The sequence below is a fragment of the Misgurnus anguillicaudatus genome, chromosome 3 (genome assembly GCF_027580225.2).
Source record: "Misgurnus anguillicaudatus chromosome 3, ASM2758022v2, whole genome shotgun sequence".
NCBI lineage: Eukaryota > Metazoa > Chordata > Actinopteri > Cypriniformes > Cobitidae > Misgurnus > Misgurnus anguillicaudatus.
The window spans coordinates 26,775,261-26,797,117 of NC_073339.2; the positions used below are offsets into that span (position 1 = coordinate 26,775,261).

At 39.6% G+C, this 21,857-nt stretch overlaps 1 protein-coding gene across 2 annotated transcripts in view; it reads right to left on the reverse strand.

Moving 5' to 3' along the window:
* Positions 1 to 21,857, reverse strand: part of dis3 (DIS3 exosome endoribonuclease and 3'-5' exoribonuclease) — a 232,895-nt gene that overhangs the window by 135,253 nt on the left and 75,785 nt on the right. For both annotated transcript variants that reach the window (XM_073863687.1, XM_055205264.2), the window contains exons 6-7: positions 7,813 to 7,974; positions 7,501 to 7,617 (exon numbers count right to left, since the gene is read on the reverse strand). In XM_073863687.1, coding sequence (XP_073719788.1) covers positions 7,501 to 7,617; positions 7,813 to 7,974 — 279 coding nt within the window. The remainder of the gene's footprint in view (positions 1 to 7,500; positions 7,618 to 7,812; positions 7,975 to 21,857) is intronic.

A 21,857-nucleotide genomic window follows, 5' to 3' on the forward strand; every position in this document is an offset into this window, starting at 1 on the left:
AGATATAGGGGTCATTTGTAGTATTAGTTTTAATTTACTATTTAATTTAAGCATTTCACACAAAGTTGAAAATTTTTCAACTCTGGGCGCCAGCTGCTGCCGTTTTTGAAAAGTGCAGTCCTTCCATTGAAAACAATTAAAAACATACGCCGACCAAAACCTCACTTTTGGACACTGTGTTTGCACTTCCATTTGACATGGAGTGATCATTTCTAGAGGGTAACAGATGAACCAAAAAGTTGTTGCTCATACTCTGCAGGTTAAGTCCAATAAGTTGTAGGAATTGAAAAATTCAATCAGACCAAAAAGTCTATCACTAATATTTTTATTCATCATATGCAAAAGTGAAAAAGTGACAACATTGCAAATTGTATAAAATCAGACCAGAGAGCAGACGTATCAGGCAATGCTTTCTTCAGTGCTTATGTAACAAAGCATCATTACACAGTCATGACCAAAAGTGTTGTCACCCTTGGTAATATGAGCAAAGAAAGCTATAATTGTTTTTACAATGTTTCTTCTTTTAAGATTTAATAAAAACAAACACAAAAATATGATGTTTCATTAAAGTAAAACAATTGAAAGTGTTGGCGAGGGGTTACATTATGAAATAAATGTTTTTCTCTAATACACAATGGACACAATTATTGGCAACTCTTTATTTAATCCTCTTTGCCACATCTATTTGCAAGAATTCATGGCAGGTGATCTTAAATTATTCCTCCATACAGAATTTTTTCAGACCGTTCAAATGTTGCTGCTTTCTACTCTTCAGTTCCCTCCAGTCATTTTCTGTATCGTTCAGGTTGTGCCAGAACCTTGATTTTTTTGCTCAGTGACCCATTCGTTGTTGATTTTGAAGTTTATTTTGATGCAGAGGTGTACAAACAAAAGTTTGCTATCATTTTACAGGAAACCCTTTAAAATTACACAAAACACTGTTGAAAGTGCTAAACATGGTTGTATGTGTTCTCAGTCCTCTAATAAACACAAAAAAGGCGCTACTTTATTTACTTTTTAAAGTCTGTATTTGAAAGTGTATAGCTCCGTCCCTAAGTGTTCCAGTGAACTGCAGACAGTTTTGTTTGATTCCTTATGTCCTCTTATACAGGAAAAAAGGAAATGTGATGTTTTATTCCTGGGAATGAGAGCTTTCATTTGATATAAGACTTGGCCATGTTTGTCATATTTAAAAATATGAAATGTATGAATATTAAATAATATACAAATTTGGGGGGTAATGGTGTAAATTAAGTGTAAATAACTTTCTTACAGTAAAATATATGTAAAAGTGATGCATACCTGCAGAATGTAGACATTCTAAGCTTTCAAACAGTATCAGATATGGGTCTATGACAGACCATTAAAAATAAAAGGAATGTTTTATATTAAGTCATTTTGATCCCAGTACAGGGTCCGCCAAGTTAAAGAGGGTAACCAATGTCTTGAAGAAAGATTGATTCACAACCTAATATAAGATTTCTAGTAGAGCAAGTGATGTTTTGACTTTTCTATCTGTTGGTATTTGATATAAACCATTCTAATAAGATGTCCAGGACCTCTGTTACAACATTACGTTCAAAACAATTAAGGTTCGGTGGTATATTTAACTGTAGACATAAAGCACTTTTAATCCCTGTGTGCACCAAAGCCATCTTGTGTTCCTGCTGCCCAAAAACTCTTTTTGGATATATGGCCGCAAAACCCAGTCCTGTTCAAATTACCAGTTTGGCAAATGAATATAGGGAATGTGAAGGTGACGTCACATCGTGTTGCATTATGGGTCCTCCCCCATATTTGCAGGATCGCACCCTATCCCGCTGTATTTGAGTTTGTGTGTTCGAGATTTTAATAAACGTCGATATGGTTGGTCAGTACTGCTCTATCAAGAACCGAAAAGCAGGTCACACGATCATTCAGGGAGGAAACTGAACCACATTTTTTTCAGCTTTCCTTCTTGGAAAAAACAACAAGGGAAGACGGTGGAGGAGCTGATGAAAAGACGCCTGATCGCGTGGTTTGTCTGCCACAAACAGGAGAAATTAATTTTACTTTTCAAAACATCCCTGCATCAGCGAGAGTGTGTTCGCTGCATTTTCAGTCATTTAGTAATTTGTGATTAATAAAAGCAGAACCACATTAATTGTCTTGCTTTTATACTAACACTATCAAGCTAACTTATAAATGTAAATTATGCATTTCAATTTAAAAATAATGTAATGGAAATTATGTATTCATTAATTTCTAATCAACATAACATAACCCCATGAGTTACAAAAGTAAGTCTGCCCACCACAAGCAAAATAAAACTGGGTTTTTAGACAATTTTGACGATTGTAAAAACGTTTTTATTAAATTCAACTGCTCAAACCCATTGCTTATGACTCTTTAAAATAACAATGTCAGCTGAATATTTAGCATTTTGTTTGATTTAATAACTTGGCCAAAAAGAGAAGTGCCATCTTATGAACATGTTTACTCTTAAAAGTCCTCGTCCGTGTTCCTAACAATTTTGACCTTAAGACCTCTTTTAAGGGTTAAGATGCTTTCTGAATTACTTTTTTCTTTACTAGGATGGTTTCTTTTATTTTAAGAGGCTTAAGAGTTTTTTAGCAACCGGGAAAGTGGACAAAACACGAAGAGGGAGACAAAAAATGTTGCACACAATGCATGACAGTAAGTTAATAACATGCAACACATTAGATCGTGCAGGAATCATGTTTGTGACAACTCACTAAGATAAAAGTTTTTGTCTTTTCCTCACTCAGAGTTGCTCCCAGATCAGCCCTGAATCGCTCTTAAGCCAAGACTCCTACGTAAAAGTTTTTAAGCTAAATTAAGAGTTTTCTGAGAGGACTCTTAGAATCTTTATGAATACGGGCCCAGAACTATAGTCTTTGGTTTTAACCACTGTGATGAATAATTAAGGGGACTTGGGGTTTGTGTTACTTAATATTTATTCTCTTGTGAAACTGGAAACCACAACTGTACAACATTATGTTTAACCATGATTTAAAAAAATATCAAATGTTAATATTAGAGCTGGGCATAGATTAATCTAGATTAATCTCATACAATAATTTTTTTTTTGCATAACATATGAGTTTGTGCTGTGCGTAATTATTATGTATATATAAATACACACACATTCATTTATGTATTTAAGAAACATTTACATGTGTATAATTATTTACTTATATTTTTATATATTCTAAATTATATATAAATAAAAAAACGATATTTAAGTAAAACATTTATTAGACTGTTGTACAGGTAAGGTGATATTTCCTGCTTTGGCTTTCTAGCCTGTCGCACCTCTGCCGGTGACATTAGGTCAGCTGCAGGGTAATCAGCCGGACGCGGCCGTTCACAGATGTTTCGCCCCCAAGACCAGTACATCTCCAGGCGGGCTGCAGCTGCCTTCACTGGTGTGTTATTCCCCACCCAATATCTTTCCTCCTCAACCAAAGCCAATAGCTCCCTCTCTCCGCTTCCTCTACCAGCGCCTTTGTGGCTTCCCTCATGCTTGATCCTGATACGGCCGTTCTGTGTAGTAGTTGGACTGCTGCTTTGCCCACGAAGCCCCGGCAGCCGACCTCCACAGGATGAACAGTTCATTTCCAGCCAGCATCTTGGCACTCCGATGCCTGCTCGGTGTACTTCAGCTGCTTCCTTTCGTGGGCTGCAGTCATGTTCTCCTCCCAGGGGATGGTTAGTTCGATGAGGAGAACCTGTTTCGCCGCTGCAGACCACATGACTATATCTGGCCGGAGAGTAGTGGTCATAATTTCCCTTGGGAAGACTAGCTGCTTCCTGAGGTCTGCCAACATCTGCCACTCTTTTCCAGGAGCAAGCATGCTGTTTTTCTTCTGGGCAGAAGGTTGGTGTATGCTACCAGGCTTTACAAACCCTGCCAGGGTATGCTCTCTTGCTGCAGGTAGGCGATTAACTGCTACCCTGCGGTTCTCCAGGATCTCAGCCAGTTTCATCAGGACCTGGTCATGGTGCCACCTGAAGCACCCCTGAGTCAGTGCCATTCTGCATCCTGTCAAAATGTGCTGGAGGCTTGCCTTAACACTCCCACATAATTGACAGTCTACTTCATCGCCGTACCACAGTGTGAGGTTCCTAGGGCATGGGAGGGTGTCGTAGGTTGCCCTCAGCAGGAAGCTAAGCCTGGATCAAGGCGTCCTCCAGATGTCTGCCCAGGTAATGCGTCTGTTGATGGTAGCATCCCATCTCGTCCAGGCTCCTTGTGTGCCCTGGGATACTGCCTTCAAATGGTAGCGCTCCTGCTCCAGTCTGGTGATTTCATCCACCACCATGGTCTTCTGCTGCTTCTTGGTGGCTTTGGACCAGAATTGCTGCGCTGCTCCCCAGCCTAGACCGGCACGACTGGTCTGGACAGCCCCCATCACTTCTCTGAGTTGCAGACCGGTGATTGCACGATCTACCTCTGACTGTGCTTTCCATTTGCGGCCAGTGCGGATGGTAACGTTTGCACTCCTTACGAGGGGGTCTGCTGAGTTCTTGAGTTCTAAAGCAAGACGAGCCTTTTCCTGCTTGTACCCTAGGCTGATAGATTTGATAGGCAGCTCCAGCATACTCCGGCCAAAGAGACCTGCATCTGAAAAACATCGGGGCAGGCCTAGCCACTTGCGGATGTATCTATTGGCAAGCCTATCCATTCCGCTGACTTCTGATGAGGCAATTTCGCAGACCTTTAGAGGCCACAGGATACGTTGGTACAAGATGTGCTGGTAACACCACACCTTATGCTTCCCGGGCAGTTGGCTTTGCTCAATCCTTGCCAGCCCTTCAGCGAGTTGATGTTTGGCTAGCTTTCCCATCTGCCTGTCTGACAAATCTGCCGTGTACTGCCTCCCAAAGCTTCGCAGAGGTTTCTCATCCAACCGTGGAATGGGCTCCCCTCCTGCAACAAAGATGACCTGGGCTTGTGGAATCCCTCTCCTTATTGATAGGCTTCTCGATTTTTCCGCCTTGACCTTCATCCCTGCCCATGTGATGAGATCATCATAACGCTTGAGAAGCCTGGTTGTACATGGGGCCGTCTGGAGGATGCTTTTCACATCGTCCATGTAGCTCCTCAGGGGTGGAAGCCTTACGCCCAATGGTAATTTGATTCCTCCAACCACCTGCCTGGCCCCAATGAGGATTACTTCAAAGGCTATTACAAAAAGGATGGGAGAGATAGCACATCCCATTGCAATTCCACATTTTAACTGCTGCCACCCCGTCGTGTAGCCCTCTAGAGAGAAGCACATGTGCAGGTTGCTGAAGTATCTGGCGATGATGTTCTTTACGCAACTTGGAACATGGAAGAACTCCAAGGCGAAGTCGATCAACCTATGTGGAACTGAGCCATATGCGTTGGCTAGGTCTTACCATACCACATACAAATCTCTCTTCTCTCTTTTGGCACGCTGGATCTGATCCCAAATCAGGGAAGAGTGCTCGATGCATCCTGGAAAGCCTGGAATTCCCGCCTTCTGGCAACTTGTATCAATGTATCCATTCGCCATGAGGAAGTTGGTCATTCTTTTTGCCATAACAGAGAAGAAGATCTTTCCCTCTACATTCAACAAGGCAATGCTTCTGAACTGGCTGATGGTCTTGGAGTTCTGCTCCTTGGGAATGAATATACCAACTGCTTGTTGCCACTCTACCGGGACTTGCTGCTTCCTCCAAGCTGTTTTCATTAGCTTCCATAGTACCTTGACCACCTGCGGGCAGTTCTTATATATTTTGTAGGGAAGCCCGTTCGGTCCTGGAGCTGATGCTGACCTTGCCTTCTTGATTACATCTTCCACTTCTCGCAGCTTGGGTGGTGAAATGTCGAACGGTAAGGTTGGAGGTGCTGGCCGTGGTACGTACCCGGAGAACCAAGCTGTGATGTTCGTCGGTCGTCACTAAGCTGGCCTCTGATGTATTGCTCCAGCTCCTCCTTGCTGATGTTGAGCTTTCCACTTTTCTTCTCGTCCAACAACTGTCGGGCATACTTGAAGGGATCTCTGAAGAAGTTGGTTCTCTCTTTCTCTCTTCTCTTCCTCCTCCTCCTGATCCTCTCCACTCTCCTCAACTTGGCGAGATTTTAAATGTATATATATATGTATGTATGTATGTGTGTGTGTTTAAATATACATAATATTTACACACATCAAAAAATTACTTTTATTTTGTATGAGATTAATCTAGATTAATCTATGCCCAACCCTAGTTAATATACTTCAGATATATTTTCCTCATAAAAATTTCTAGGGGTGCCAAAAATTGTGTCCAGTGTACATTACAGAAAAACATTTATTTTTATAATGTAACCCCCCCACACACTTTCAAATGTTTTACTTCAATGAAACATCATATTTTTGTGATTCTTTTTAAATTAAAGCTTAAAAGAAGAAACATTGTAGATTCTTTTTTAAACCTTTCTTTGCTCATATTTACTGTACCAAGTGTGCCAACACTTTTGGCCATGATTATCCCTTATTGATTTTTTGATGAATTTGATGAATTGTAATGCCAGCTGCTTCCCTTTACAAAAAATATGCAAGATTAATATATTCCTTTGATCCTATCGGAGTTACGATTTCAACTCAAAACTCTAAAAAAGCCTCTCTTTGTAGCAATTGTTTGTCACGGTTCCCACCGCTTTTATGAAGAGGAACACTCTCAATGCCCAGGAATTTTAAATCTGAAAAACTAATGTTTAGCTAACTCAAAATTACGAAAATCTGGAGCTTGTCACTTATTCACTTTTGCATTAGATAAATAAATATTTTTGAAAGACCTTTTTTGATCTGATTGAATGTTTTCTGATTGAGTGTTTAAGACAACTTTGGGGTTCACTTATTACCCTCTAGAAATTATCACTCCATGTCATGTCTGTGTTCATTACAGACAGCTATTTTCTTCAACTGGTCAACTAACTAAAATTTGGTCCACCAATCTCTCCTCAAATAAGGATTAATGTCTATTCTTTTGCTTGTTTTGTAAATAAACTATGTTTAAAGAACTTTGTTGTTATTTATTCTTAGCGGAGTTTACCGGAAGTTACCTGCGGACCACGACAGCCGCTTGTTTATGTTGTTACTGCTGAAACCATCTATAAAACAAAGTAATCACACAAACTTACAGAACATTGTGTTGCTGTTTATTTCCTATCTAATATGTTAAAATATATATATATATATGCAACTGGTCAACTAACTAAAATTTGGTCGACCAATCTCTCCTCAAATAAGGATTTGTCGACTAGTCGTACTTATGTCACAGCAGTAGAGGCAGCGCAACTACAACAATAAGTCTATAATCCCACCCACTTTGAAGACCAAAACTGAGAAATTGCAGTGGAAAAGCAAACCGAGCCAAAGTAAAGTGTGATGAGCAGAGTCGTGGTGACCGTAGTCATACCATGCTGTGGAAAAGCACTATTTGACATCCTAACACAGCAAAGAAAATACTGGCTTACACTACAGTTACCTCTTTGATCTGTGACTGAGACAGCATCCCACAGAAAGGCCTCCAGTTCCGCTTTATAATGCCCACTACTTGTCCAGTGGGCTTTAGATCAATAGAGTCTGATGCTATACTCTCTGACTAAAACAGAACAACAAAATGTGTTACAGAGGTTACATACAGGTCACAAAACAGTACAACATTTTTAAAATTTCGGAATCATATTACAGTGGGATGCATCTTATTCCATCAAACACACTACACTCTTATTGTAATGTAATGTACTTTGTGGTCAACTATTAGGAATAATATGAAGAGATAACTATGTGACGATACCGTATTCTTAATCTCATCTTCCTCAGCATCTTCATCATTTGGACCATCATCCTGTAGTACAACAGATAAGGGAGCAGCCCAGCGTTCCTTTGGAAAGAGTTCAACAGCCACCACATCCTGATGAACAGCTCTGTTTAAGTTCTGAAGCCCTTGAAGAAGAACCTGCCATAACATGAAAATATAAGCACATCTTTCCATATCTTTAAGGTCATAAGCCTCCACTCACCTGGCTTAATTCTTATATTTAACACCCACTTTTGCCAATACAATCTATTTCTGATGTATAAAATCATGTTCCCAGTGTTTCCCACAGGATTTTGTGAGATGATGGTGTTGGATGACACCACACCCTAATTAGCACTTTCATTAAATCATCACTTCGTACTTGCATTTACTTTGAACTATTACATGCAGTACATGTAGTACTGTATTTTAAAACCACCAAATGCTGAATGCAGCTGTTCTCATTTACACATTTTTTGTTTCTGTTGTCAGACATGAAAGAAAATAGCACTTAAAAATGTAACTTCAGGCTCTCTCACAATGTTTCATCAAAGTATAATATCTAAATCCATCTCAATACAAACATATTGCGTACCTACCTTACCAAAATAAACAGTGCAACGACCCTTTCAGACCCTTTGCCTCCTGCAGCTGTTTTGCATCTTGTGGTAAAGCAGTAAAGTTACCGATGTTAATTTGGGATTTTGCTATTTGCTGATCCAGGCAATTTTTGCTGTTGTTGTTATAAAACATGTCTTTCGTTTTGTGGTTCCTGTGCAGGTTGTCATTTCAGCAGAAAATTTTGCCATTCTCCCTCTGTTTACAGACGGGAGGTGAGGGCAGGTGAACGCGCCGATGACGTATGGTATCTGCGTGAACAAGCTGCGTGGTGGCATTCAAATTAAGCTTACGGATGAGGAACAAAAAAGGCCACATCAGTTCGGGCCGAGATCTATGTATGGATGAACATTTTTGGTACTACGCCTTTTACAGATGACATAAATTTCTACAAATACATTTAAACAACTTAACATAGTGATTGCTATCAGGATGTGAGGAGATTTTAACCAGCATAACTAAAAATCTTTCTAGATCAAATGAGATGCCCTGCCTTTAAGACCTAAATGTTCGTGTTTATGAGGATACCTGCAAAAGCTGGGAATTTTGACGCAAGTGTGTATTTAAGGCAAACACAGCGGCAAAAATATTCACAAGCTCAATGAGAAACGGATGCTGGCTTGCACTCCTCTCAAACAGAAACAGTGAGCATATAGCACTGTTGTTTGCGTTTCCACGGCTTAAAATTACTTCATTTAAAACTGCGGTACTTAAATACGTTTACAAATGTTAAGCCTTTGTGACCACGTGCAGAGCAACATGACGTGGGCGCGTAACCTTGAATGAGAAAATACCAAGAGTTAAGTGTGCCCTTAATCTGCACAGACTGCTTAAACTTCGACAGGCAGCAAATAAGGTGAATATAAATTGTAAAACATAACCCGCCAACTGGCTAGTGATTTGGCATCGTAACCACAATAGCTGGACATGATTTTAATAATTTCATTTACCGCGACCCTGTCGCAGACCCCCCTCACCCCTCATTTTCAAAAACTTATCGGATCTGGACGAATCACAAGAATGAATTTCGGCGAAAGGTGACACGTTTGCACTCCTGTTTACTTTATTCTGTCCAAATCATAAGAAAAAAATTGTCAATTTAGCACAAAGAAGATAGGGAATGATGCTCTACCCTCATCTTACAAGGCCTTTTTTCTTATTAATCTATTCTCCTTGGGTTGAACAATCAGCATAGTTTTGTGCCTCCCGTTTGCTTACTGATTGGATTTCATTCAGTAAATACTACAGGCCAGTTTTACTGTTTAAATGGGTATATTTTTAAAACCTTGACCAAGTAATAATATACCAATGCTGACAAAATCCCATTGAAGAATAACATTTTTATTGTGTTAAGCAATGGTAGGCCAGAACAGGCTGCAAACTAACACTAACTTTATAGATGGTTTCAGCAGTTACAACATAAACAAGCGGTTTTCGTGGTCAACACATAACTTCTGGTAAACTTCGCTAAGAATAAATTACAACAAAGTACTTTAAAAGTAGTTTATTTATGTAACAAGCAAAATAAACAACATGTAGTATGGTAGAGAAATTTTGAGTGTTTTATCTTAAGCTTAGTATAAATGTTTTATACTAAGTATACTTTTTATTTGTTTTATGGTTGAGGCCTAAATGAATTGAGTTGTCTCTCTGTTGCTTGCCATGACAGTGTTTTTCCACAGCTAGGCCTGGATGGGGGACGTGTGACCTTGGTAAGAGTAGCAAGATAGCTTTATGACGCATTAGAAAACAAAGGCATTGTGTTTTACCAGCAATGGCTGTCTTTTTGTGTAGCAACTTAAAGGTCGCAAAGATACAGGCCCAGTACAAACAGATTGTTCGAATGGGAGGGCTACTAAAACTGGGGCACTATTTAAATCACTGAGAAACTCAGAACAGGGTCATTGTCATTGTCATAGTCATTGTCATAGTCATTGTAATCATCATTTTACCAATGCAGGTGTATACACCCTATGACCAGTATTGTGTTTCAAGCTGTCTGACACAATTCTTTAATAAAATACTTTGAAGAGAATTTTACATCTCAACCGTCTCTGATTCTCCTGGAAAAATCCACGACATTTTGGCGCTGCGAGCTGGGTTACAAGAGAGAACATTGGACAACCGAGTGGGATCGTTCAGAGGCTGTTCACGGTCTGGGGGAGATGTTCTCCAACCCGACTCGATTGTTTTGTCTTTGTGGGTGTTAAACTGCCAAGGCTGGCCAGCCGCTTGCTTCTTAAATTAAGGTAAGCAAAGCGTTAGGGCATTTTTTCACCTGCATTGATGGGATTTTTGACTCTGTTTGGAAAACACAGACAGCTCGGCGTTTTCATTTGAATTCCTTAATTCTCTCTGTAACTCATAAACGAACTAGTATTGCTATTAATGAGAAGGGACTTGTGGATGATATTACAAGATAAATTATCTCTAATAGGGAAACCTGGTCTTCCGAGTAAAGTGTACTCTTATCTGAGGGTCAAGAGGACCCAGCTGTGAAACAGTTGATGGAAATTAATATTAACATAGCCAAGAGGGCGTTTAATTATACTAAATTTTGTTGATTTTATGGACTCAAACTAAAACATTAATTTTGAAACTAAATTTTGTAAAGCCAGTGGGCTGATTTAAATAAGAGTATCTGAGATGAGTACGGATATATCTTTTTAAAGGAAAGAAAAACCAGTGGGTTGATTGTGAGCTGTTTCTTGGTGTAACTGGTTAAGTTACGAAACGAAGTGAGATAAGAGAGAAGATTTTTGTTGAGGGAGAACCAGTGGGTTGCTTAAATGAGTATTTGAGAGTAATTTATCGATGAACTATGATACTATAAATTGCTCTGTAAAACAAATATGAAGAGTTTGCATAGTTTGTGTTCCCAGGAGCTTAGAATGTGCAAACGAGGGTGAGCGAGAGAGTCTGGAGTGCGGGAAAAACCAGTGGGTTGCTTGAGTGAGTGTTTATGAGTGCCTCTATCGATGAACTGTGATACTATAGAGAAGCTCACTGATATGGACACAGTGTTTAAGGGTAATTTATCGATGAACTATGATACTATAAATTACTCTATCAAATAAACACGGGAGAGACAAGGGAAAAAGCTTCTGTCCAACTTAAAGTTAAGAAAGTGTTTATTAATTGTTGCATGGTAAGGATTTACCATAAGTGAATTGTTTTAAAATGACCCAAGAGGATTTCTGCATTTTATTCAACCCATATGAGAATTTTGATTTTGAAAGTTAGGGGTAAGAGTCATTCTGTGTGAAAAATATTGTCCATGATTGAAAACATTGAATTTTGGTGGAACCTGAAATCTTTATCTAATTTGAAAAGTAATTATTGAGTGTATTTGATTTAACAAAAGAAAAGTTATCAGAAGGAAGTTTTAAACAATTAAAACAGAAGCCTCTGAGATCAATACAGTTACGTCTGCATTTAAAAAAAGCCCAATTAATCAGAGAGATCTTTTGTGTTAGTTTTAGTTGGCCTGAGATAAGAAGTTTTTCCAGTTGTAAGATTAATGTGTCAAGGACAATTGTGGGATATAGAGAACTGAGCATTGTAAGTGCTAAGTTTAAAAATCTTAAAAGTGGTTGTGTGACAGATAAAGTGACTGGTGAAAAGGAGATCATTTACATACTTGTGGGACCCTTTGTGATTTATTCCAGTTGCCTGACTGGAACATTTTATAGTGCAGAGAAGTGCATTGATTTATTGTTAAATAAATAAAGCAAACAACCATTTAGTGTAACATGGAAGCAGCAACCAAAGAATTAGAGCGTGCTATCACTGTGGCCCCGGTAGAATGGTGTAACTTACAAGACAAAGGCTTTGATGGTAAAGCATTGGCTAAGTGGTGTAATGATCTAAAATGGTATACCAGAAGTAACAAATATAAGAAAGGAGAGCAGCCTCCCTTTCACTGGCCAGAACAGGGAACGTGGAATAAAGAAAAAATAAAGAGTATGACATTTTGGATGACTAATTATATAGCTAATCAGGATTTGAAAACCAAGAAAGATGGAAAGAAGAAAAAGAGAAAAGCTTTGTTAGATGGAATGGAATTGTGGGAAAAAGCAAGAGGTTGCTGGAGTAAGGAAGCTGAAAAAGTGATGGCTGATAGAGAAGACATCAGAGCTCAAGAGCTGGCAAAGCACAACGAAAGAACAGAAAAGACAAGATTGCTAGAACAGCCAGTAGACACTGCAAACCAATTACCTGTGGTAACTAAAACAGTTAAGCCACCGCCCTATGCACTGCCTCTGCCTCCCTCAATCCATGCCCCCCCTTTACCACACACACAAACTGCCCTCCCTCTACCGAACACACAAACAGCCCTCCCTTCACAGCTCTCTCTGAGAGTCGCCCTCCCTTGCCCACTCTCTCTGAAAGTCACCCTCCCTTCACTGCTCTCACTCCAGCCCCAACCACCCCTGTTGCTTCACCAGATGCTAGCACACTGTATCCAGTTATTAAAGGAACTGTGCAGCTTAAAGGGGAATTAGAAGTTGAGGGAAATGTGGAACTGTATGATGAGATGCATAGAGGAAAAGAAGGATCATTCAGTGAACAAAGTCAGGCAGCAGGAGGAGCTAGTAAGTATACCAGGACTCAGTTAGAACATCTGGACCGACTAATTGAACAGAGAGCCAAGGAAATAACAGAATTAACTAAAGAGGTGAAGTCTTTGGGTTTAGCAGGGCTATCGCAGGACAGAGAGCTGGGTAAAAGATTACAAGAGGAAGAAAGGATGATTTTGGAGCAAGAAAGGCAGGATAGAGAGATAGCAAAAGAAAGGGTGCTTAAGCAACAAAAGGTCAGGGCAGTGCAGGCTATGAAACAGAGAAAGCGAGAAACTGATGACTGGCTAAATATGAAAATGACACAAGAGTACCCAGCCTCTAAAGGTGGTATAGATATGACAAAAATGTCAGGACCTGATGGATTAAGAACTTACAGAGCTAAGATGTTGGTAGAGGAGAGAAACAGAGATTTGGAGTATAGGGACACATTAGCTTTAGACTTTGACCCAATAGAGGACAGATCCCCGTTATTGAAAAGCACCCCTAGAGGTGGAATGAATGAGCCAGGTGTGAGTGTATTTCCGTTGCGTATTGAAGGGAAAACAGCTGTGTATGTCCCATGGGCTCATAGGGATTTAGAGACTATAATAAATCTGTTGCCAAGTTTAAGAGACGGTGCTGGTCCCTGGATCGGTGCGTTAGAGAAAGAGACGCAAGGTACAAGATTGGCGGTGGGTGACATAAAAGCCTTACTGGCAAAAATCACTAGTTTGAGGGAAATGGAGGATGTGTTGTGGTTAGCAGGTATGGGACAGAGTGTGGTTTCGTCTGATTTTGACGGCCAGGCTCTTGACTGTTACAGAGGCAGACTTTGGGGTGCATTGAGAACTGAGTTCCCTGTCAAGTTTGACAGCACCAAACTGACCCCCGCTGCACTGGGTCAGGAGGACTGTGCACTGTGGATTGCTAAAAACATGCAAACTTGGAGAGGGCAGGGGCTGACAAAAGATCCCACTGACCCAAGAGAATTTGAAACCAGACTGTTCAGAAAGGAACTGCTGGACGCACTGCCAGTGTCTGTGCAAAACAAACTGAGTGACACCCCAGGGCTGGATGCAATGCCACACAGCCAGTGGGTGGAGACCCTGAAACACCATGCCTCCAAACACCAGAAACACGAAAGAGACTTAGAGCAACAAGCTAAAGAGACTGAACGAAAGTTGGCTCAAGTTAGTCTGGAAGAAAAGAAAAGACACAAGGACATTAGTTAAATCCTCAGGGGAACCTATGTAGCGGGATGGGCAGGGTCATAAGAGTCAGCGAGCCACTCTCAGGGCGAAACGGCTGCAACACACCCTCTTAACAAGTCTGAAAAGGTAGCAGATATGCCAAAACAAGCTACAGATCAAACCCAAAATCAGAACCCATGGCAGCACCCTCAGGGCGCAGTCCCGTCTCAACCAGTAGTTGTGAATGTAATGGCACCTAGTGGACAGAGTAGATGAACTAGTTTTCGAAGATGGTCAAGGGGCAGAGGAAGGGGATATTTTCAGAACAGGGCATCCGCTGATCTGGGTCCATATTTCGGGCAAAACAATGTTTGCTGGGGATGTGGGAAGATTACTCATGCTAGGCGTGACTGTCCAAAAAACCCATGGAAGCAATAGGGGTGTTCGGAGGGTCCCATTAACCAACAGGTAGCATTATCCAAAAATTGGGTTTGGGAAGAACCCAAATTAACATGCATAATAAATGGAGTGAAAATTGAATGTTTAATTGACACCGGGGCTACATGCAGCTCAATTGATCCAAAATTGGAACCTGGGGTTGTTGCATCACAATCATCTGTTATAACAATAGGATTCTCTGGAAAACCTATGGAAATGTGTCTGTCAGAACCAATTATGGTTTAGATAGAAGGAAAAACTGTTGTAAATCAATTTCTGATGGCACCTCAGGTTCCGAACACATAAATAGAAAGGGACATTTTGTGTAAATTAGATGCTACTATCAAAACCACACCACAGGGATTAACGTTGCAGTGTCTAACCAAAATAACTAGAAGATATTGAGTTGAGAAGTGAAAGAGGGCTGGTTTGAAAGAATGGAGTAGCAGTGAGAATCAGCAGTTGTAAGCTATAGAGAATTTTGCTGTGGAAGGAAGCCACCCCCATGTGAAAGTTTGGGTGTGGGGAGATCATAGGGCTAGGGACCCAGAACCTTATGTGAAAAAGTAATATTCCATTGAATGGGAAAAAGGAGAGGAAGGCTGGATGGGGAACACGGAGCTAGGTTGGTATCTAATTTCATTAGAAATTACTGAGAAAGGTATACAGCAGAAAGAAATAATTTTACAGGACAGCAGCACAAAGGAGCAGGTAATTTCTTTGTTTAACCAATTGCTAAAAGATAAGCTAGTTATCCCCAGAGATGAGAGGGAGTATGCTTGCAATATGTAGATAATATTTTGAGGGGGTTTGAGAAATTAACCAACAAGTTTTGAACAGACTGTATGACATAAAAATGTATAAAAGTATCAAAATAAAAGCTGATGTTGGCTAAAACCAGTGTACAATAACTATAAAAAGTAATCTTTGAAGGGCAAAAAGAAATTTGTGACAAACACCACAGAACCATGCTTTACTATCCATAGCAAAACACAGTGATGCAAATGATGGAATTAATGGGAGTCATAGGGTATTCTAGTTCATACCAGAGTTAATACCAGAATATGCCAGTAGGGTAAATTAATTTAGGAAATCTAAATGTGAGGAAATGGAAAAAAAAATCAGACAGATGTTGTTATATTGTAGTGAAGGCACACCACACGTTTGTATAACAGAAGGCATTAATTTATTGACAAAGGAAATGAAAAAAGCAAATGAGGAAGCAAAATTAGGCGCGGCAAAACCAGAGCGAGCTGAAACCATGACCATGGTAGTGACAAGGTCAGGTAAAAAGACTATAGTGAACAGGTGAGCATTTCCGCAGACGTAACTGTAGATGAAATCAGAGACATGCAAAATACAGCGTAACAAATTGAAAAGATGGAGTGGCAAAGCAGAGGTATTGTCAATGTCAAAGGTTTGTGGAGAACCGAGCAACAACAATTAGTAATACCATCTAGAATGGAGAAAATGGTAATGATGAACGCGCATGGTTGTGAACATTGCGCGAGGGGGGAGATGATAGATAAGATTTTGAGACAACAGGGTTTCTGGTTTATCAATATGCAAAACTAAATAAGCGAATTTTTGTCAGAATGTGACATATATATGAAAAGAAATGTCAAACCAGCAGTACATCCAATGCGTCTGTTTCCAAGTGTGGAAGGACCATTTGTGCATTTAGTGATGAATTTTGTAGATATGATCCACCCAATTAAGGAGAAAATGTGTTTTTTAGAGATGGACAGAAGCTTATCCAGTGTGAACGCAGAGTGCGCAAGCAGTGGCTGGAGCACTTAAGAGGGAAGTGGTCCCAAGATTTGGGCTTCCCAAGGTATTGCAGGCAGATAATGGACCAGGATTTCAGGCCAACCTGTTGAGAAAAGCACTTGCTAGGGTAGGAATAACCCAAAAATTTGGATCAGTGTATCATCCACAGTCTCAAGGGGCGGTTGAGAGGTGTAACGGTTTAATCAAACCAAAAATAGCCAAAATCTGTGCACAGACTAAACTAATTCGGGTTCAGGCCTTACCAATAGCGCTCATGGCCATAAGATCTAGTACTAACAGGGAAACGCGTTTATCCCCTCATGAAATGGTCACAAGGAGACCAATGTTCAAAGCTAACCAAAATTAATTGAATTTGGAGCATAAGGAGGATCTAAAAAATGAAATTAATGAATATATTGCTGAACTAATGAGAAACCATAAAGCTATTTTACAGATTGAAAGCAGGCCCAGAGAGACACCTGGTGACGAGACTGCAACACCTTTTCCTGTAGAAACCGGGGTGTAGATCAAAGTTTACTAGCGTAAGTGGGATGAACCCAGACGAGAAGGCTCGTATGAGGTCATAGAAGCTAGCCCAACAGCTGTTAAGGTAAAATGTTCCTAATTGTGGTATTATAATACTCTTTGCTTCCAGGTACCAGAGAAGACAACCGCGGCGACTGTCTCCATGTCATTATGTTGAAATAACCATATGATAAATAAAAACTGTAACCTTATTTTTTAGATAGTGATGTGATGAACCATAGAAACTGGATTTGGAGATCACAATTAATGGGTAATGTATAATCAAAGCATTTAAGGATATGGAGGATGAAGATTGCATGAATGTTGTTTATTTGTTTCTAATAATGAAAATGTTTCTCCCACCAAATGTACAGGCTTATAAGGGTAATTGTACATGTTTTAAGATAACCATTTCACAGATGGGTGGTGCCAAAGAGAAATTGATGTTACAAATGACAAAGAGGAATACAAGGCAAACTGGTTTGTAGGCCAGACCAGAGAAAGGGCAGACGTATGGTGAATGTGTTTTGATATGAATTTAAGGCCAGGTTTGAGAGTAAATTGGAAGGGAGCCTGTACCCTGGTACAATTAATAATGCTATTTCAAATGTTTTCATTACCTGATTTTGGGAGCCTACATGATAAAATAAGTGTTAAGAGTATTAACAGACAGAAAAGAAATCTGCCTGGTGGATCTTATGATAATATGTGCATATAGAGTGTACAGTATATCAGAGGGGTTCCAAGGGGGGTGCCAGATGAATACAAAGCGAGAAATCAGATCGTTACAAGTTTTGAGTCAATTCTTCTCTGGTGGTCAACCCTCAATAAAAATTTGGATTGGATTAATTGTATTACGTTAAGGAGATAACTGAACAAATGGGACTAACGTCACTGATGGCACAACAAAACAGGCCAGCATTAGATATGTGGTTGGCTGAAAAGGGGGGTGTTTAAAAAATTATAAATGATGGATGCTGAAAATTTATTTCTGACAATACTGCCCCCGATGGCAGCATTATAAGGGCATTAGGTTTGACCTCCTTGTCAAATGAATTGGCTGAGAACTCTGGTGTAGATGGAAAAGTGGTTTGGGAAGTGAAGTACACTCATAACTTCTTTGCTGATGTCAACTGCTGTAGCTGTTGCTATCCTTGCATTGTGTGGTTGTTGTTGCATACCATGTATCAGTGGTTTGATTGAGAAAACTATCGACAAAGGAATGGGTAAGATAATGTACCAACGGGTACAATTAATGAGGACGACGAGGGAGATAAATTTGAGGACAACATCCATGTGTGATGGGGAACCAACGAGGCTCTAGTACCCTCCTCCCTCACACGGCCCTCTACGCGTGCAAAGCGCATGGGTTGAAGACCGTCGAAAGCTGGAAGATGCACCCTACACGTATACATATAGAATTCATGTTTCTTAGAAAGACTCTGTGTGGACTGCTCACCAGAGCAAAACACTCTCATGTGAGAATCATTATGTTACTGGTCATGTTAAACTGGACATAGGGTGTCACCTATACTAATGCATTTATTATTTTTTATTAACATTTATTAGTTTTTTGTATTTGTAATCATTTATTAACAATGTATTATCTTTTGCATTGATTGTTTTTATTAATATAATCTTTTATTAGTAATGCAAGTTGCAAACCTGAAGTGTGTGTAAAATAGGGAAAGGGATGGTTTTAAGCATCACTGTCCACGATGTGATGACAGTGTAAAAAGCCTGGTAAGTGACTGATGGTCTGGGAATCTCCTGGGGGTGGAGGTAAAACATCCGCCTAGCACGGCTTACCAGAAAGTGAAAAGAATTTTTTGAAAAGATGATATGCTTGCTTTAGATTTAAAATTGAATGTTATGTTATTTTTTAACATGTTGTTAATCATTACTCTTTTTTACAGGTTGTTAATTATCATTTAAAGGATAACCCGTGTGAAATGACTGTTGAAACTAGAAAAGTGACTGAGGGTCTGGCCCTAACTGTCAGGGGTATTTTATTTTTCTGATTCTTTCTTTAAAGTACCTAGCCCGGCTTCTCTGGTATCATCAGTCGTATTTGCAGGGTGGTTATCGAAAACATTTAGTTTCCGAAGGGGGGATATATGGTAGAGAAATTTTGAGTGTTTTATCTTAAGCTTAGTATAAATGTTTTATACTAAGTATACTTTTAATGTGTTTTATGATTGAGGCCTAAATGAATTGAGTTGTCTCTCTGTTGCTTGCCATGACAGTGTTTTTCCACAGCTAGGCCTGGATGGGGGACGTGTGACCTTGGTAAGAGTAGCAAGATAGCTTTATGACGCATTAGAAAACAAAGGCATTGTGTTTTACCAGCAATGGCTGTCTTTTTGTGTAGCAACTTAAAGGTCGCAAAGATACAGGCCCAGTACAAACAGATTGTTCGAATGGGAGGGCTACTAAAACTGGGGCACTATTTAAATCACTGAGAAACTCAGAACAGGGTCATTGTCATTGTCATAGTCATTGTCATAGTCATTGTCATCATCATTTTACCAATGCAGGTGTATACACCCTATGACCTGTTTTGTGTTTCAAGCTGTCTTACAAAATTCTTTAATAAAATACTTTTAAGATAATTTTACATCTCAACCGTCTCTGATTCTCCTGAAAAAATCCACGACAGTAGATTACCTAGGAAACAAAAACATTTGTTATTTTCGACGAGGTATTTGTTCAAGAGTTCAGTTTAGTAACTAGTCAGACCATTAAAAAACTGAATCCGGAAGTAAAGTTTGGACCAGACCCGTATCGCGTTAATGCACGTGCCTCTGATGAAACGGTCTATATCGAATGGATCAAATTACTCTTGTAGTCATAGCAACTGTGTTTGGAATGGGAGTAATTCCAAATTAAACGTGGCGGAATGTAAAGCTGAAACAACTTATCAATAAAATTGATAAAACTCGATATTGACATTCGTTGTCAATGAATTTCATCGCTGATTAGTTTGTCTGTGACATCACAGACATGACGTCATAATCAGCGCTTAATTCGTTTGCCGTTGATGGCCCAGAAATACAACTTGGAGATTAAATACAAAAAGGGTGGCGATAAAATTGTTGCACATGCTCTTTCGCGTGGATAATGTCTTTTGTGTTATTCAGTATTTACATAAAATTGAATTAGTTGTTTTTACATTTGTTCATAATTCAGAATGCATGGAATGTTGTTACACTTTACATTCACAGGTTTGTGTAAGGACCCTTTTAACTGGAAGCATGAAGCTACATCCAAAACATGAAAGTCTTTAAGTGCAACGTTAATGAAATTCTGTTTTTATGTTGAGAGTACATTAAGCCAAACAAACTTTGTTTGGCTTAATGTACTCTCAACTCAAAAACAAACTCCCTTGTTTGTCTTGGCGTCGCTCTATTCTTTTGGAGCGTGTATGCGCTCTCTCTTTCGCTATTAGGTGGACGCACCTGTTCGGGATTTGAGTGGCTGATTGAGAATTTGCTGACAAAACGCCAATGAGGAGGAGAAAAAGACGCACAGCAGATCTTGTGGGCCAGCCAGCAAACAAGTGTTTTTTCTTGATTTGTGTCTCGTTAACTTTTCATTGTTTATTGATGTTCGTTTTTGTTAAAGTTTTCTTTTGGTTGCTATGTCTGCTATTTTCGTGTTATGAGTGGGTAAATAAATAGATTTCGATCGAGTTTGCTGTTCTTACTGTTTGCTCATTCTTATGGTTATTATGTTACGTAGTCTCTTTCTTTAAATATACTTTTAAGAGAGGTCGTAACAGAAATAAACCGAAATTCAGAGACGCAAGTGTCGCAATTATTTTCGATCCCCCGGGAACAATGCTATGATGTTTGATCAAGGATGTTTACCGGAAGCATCTCATTGGTGTGGCTGTTAATGAAGTGCACACCGTTGTTCTATGGTGAGTAATGTTGTTTATTTACAACCCCAAATCAGAAAAAGTTGGGACACTGCAGAAATTGTTTGCAAAAAAGGAATGGAATAATTTACAAATCTCACAAACTTTTATTTTATTCACAATAGAATATAGATAACATATCACATTTTGAAAGTGAGACATTTTGAAATGTCATGCGAAATGTTGGCTCAGTTTTGATTTCATGAAAGCTACACATTCCAAAAAAAGTTCGGACAGGTAGCAATAAGAGGCCGGAAAAGTTAAATGTACATATAAGGAACAGCTGGAGGAGGACCACTGTTTAGAAATAGGAATGTTGTCCCATTCTTGTCTAAAACAGGCTTCTAGTTGCTCAACTGTCTTAGTCTTCTTTGTCAGTACTCAGATCCTTCTTCTACGCAGTCTTGATGTTGTAATTGATGCAGTATGTTGTCTTGCATTGTCATGTTGGAAAATGCAAGGTCTTCCCTGAAAGAGATGACGTCTGAATGGTAGCATATCGTTGCTGTCCGATGAAAATCACGTATGTTCATTTTGCCGATTTTGAGATTTTTCGACAGATTGAATGTCCAGGTTCATTTCCGTATACAGTATGCGTCACATACCTAAATGGCCAATGAAAACTTGTGAAATCATGTCATCTGATTTTCACGTTTACCCATTTGGTGTCAAAGCTGTCAATCACGCCGCATATCTTCCGCCTGTGAAGCATCTCGCCGGTCTCGTAAAGTTTCATCGAAGCTCAGCACTGGATATAGCCGAATAAACATGACAATGACTTTCCTTCGTCGAGGTAAACGTTTCCCCCGGACGCCAGACGAACATCTAGGAGTGACTTAATTACGGTAGGACTGTGCAAACAAAGTATCTGTCTATCATAGTGTTATTTATGCTGGGGATGTCCCCACCACTTTTTGAAAGCATTTGGTTAAAATGTTCTGAAAAATCAAGCGATGCTTAAGACTGGTTTTGTGGTCTAGTGTCACATATGTTGCGTTGTATGCTTATGGTGTGTTTTCT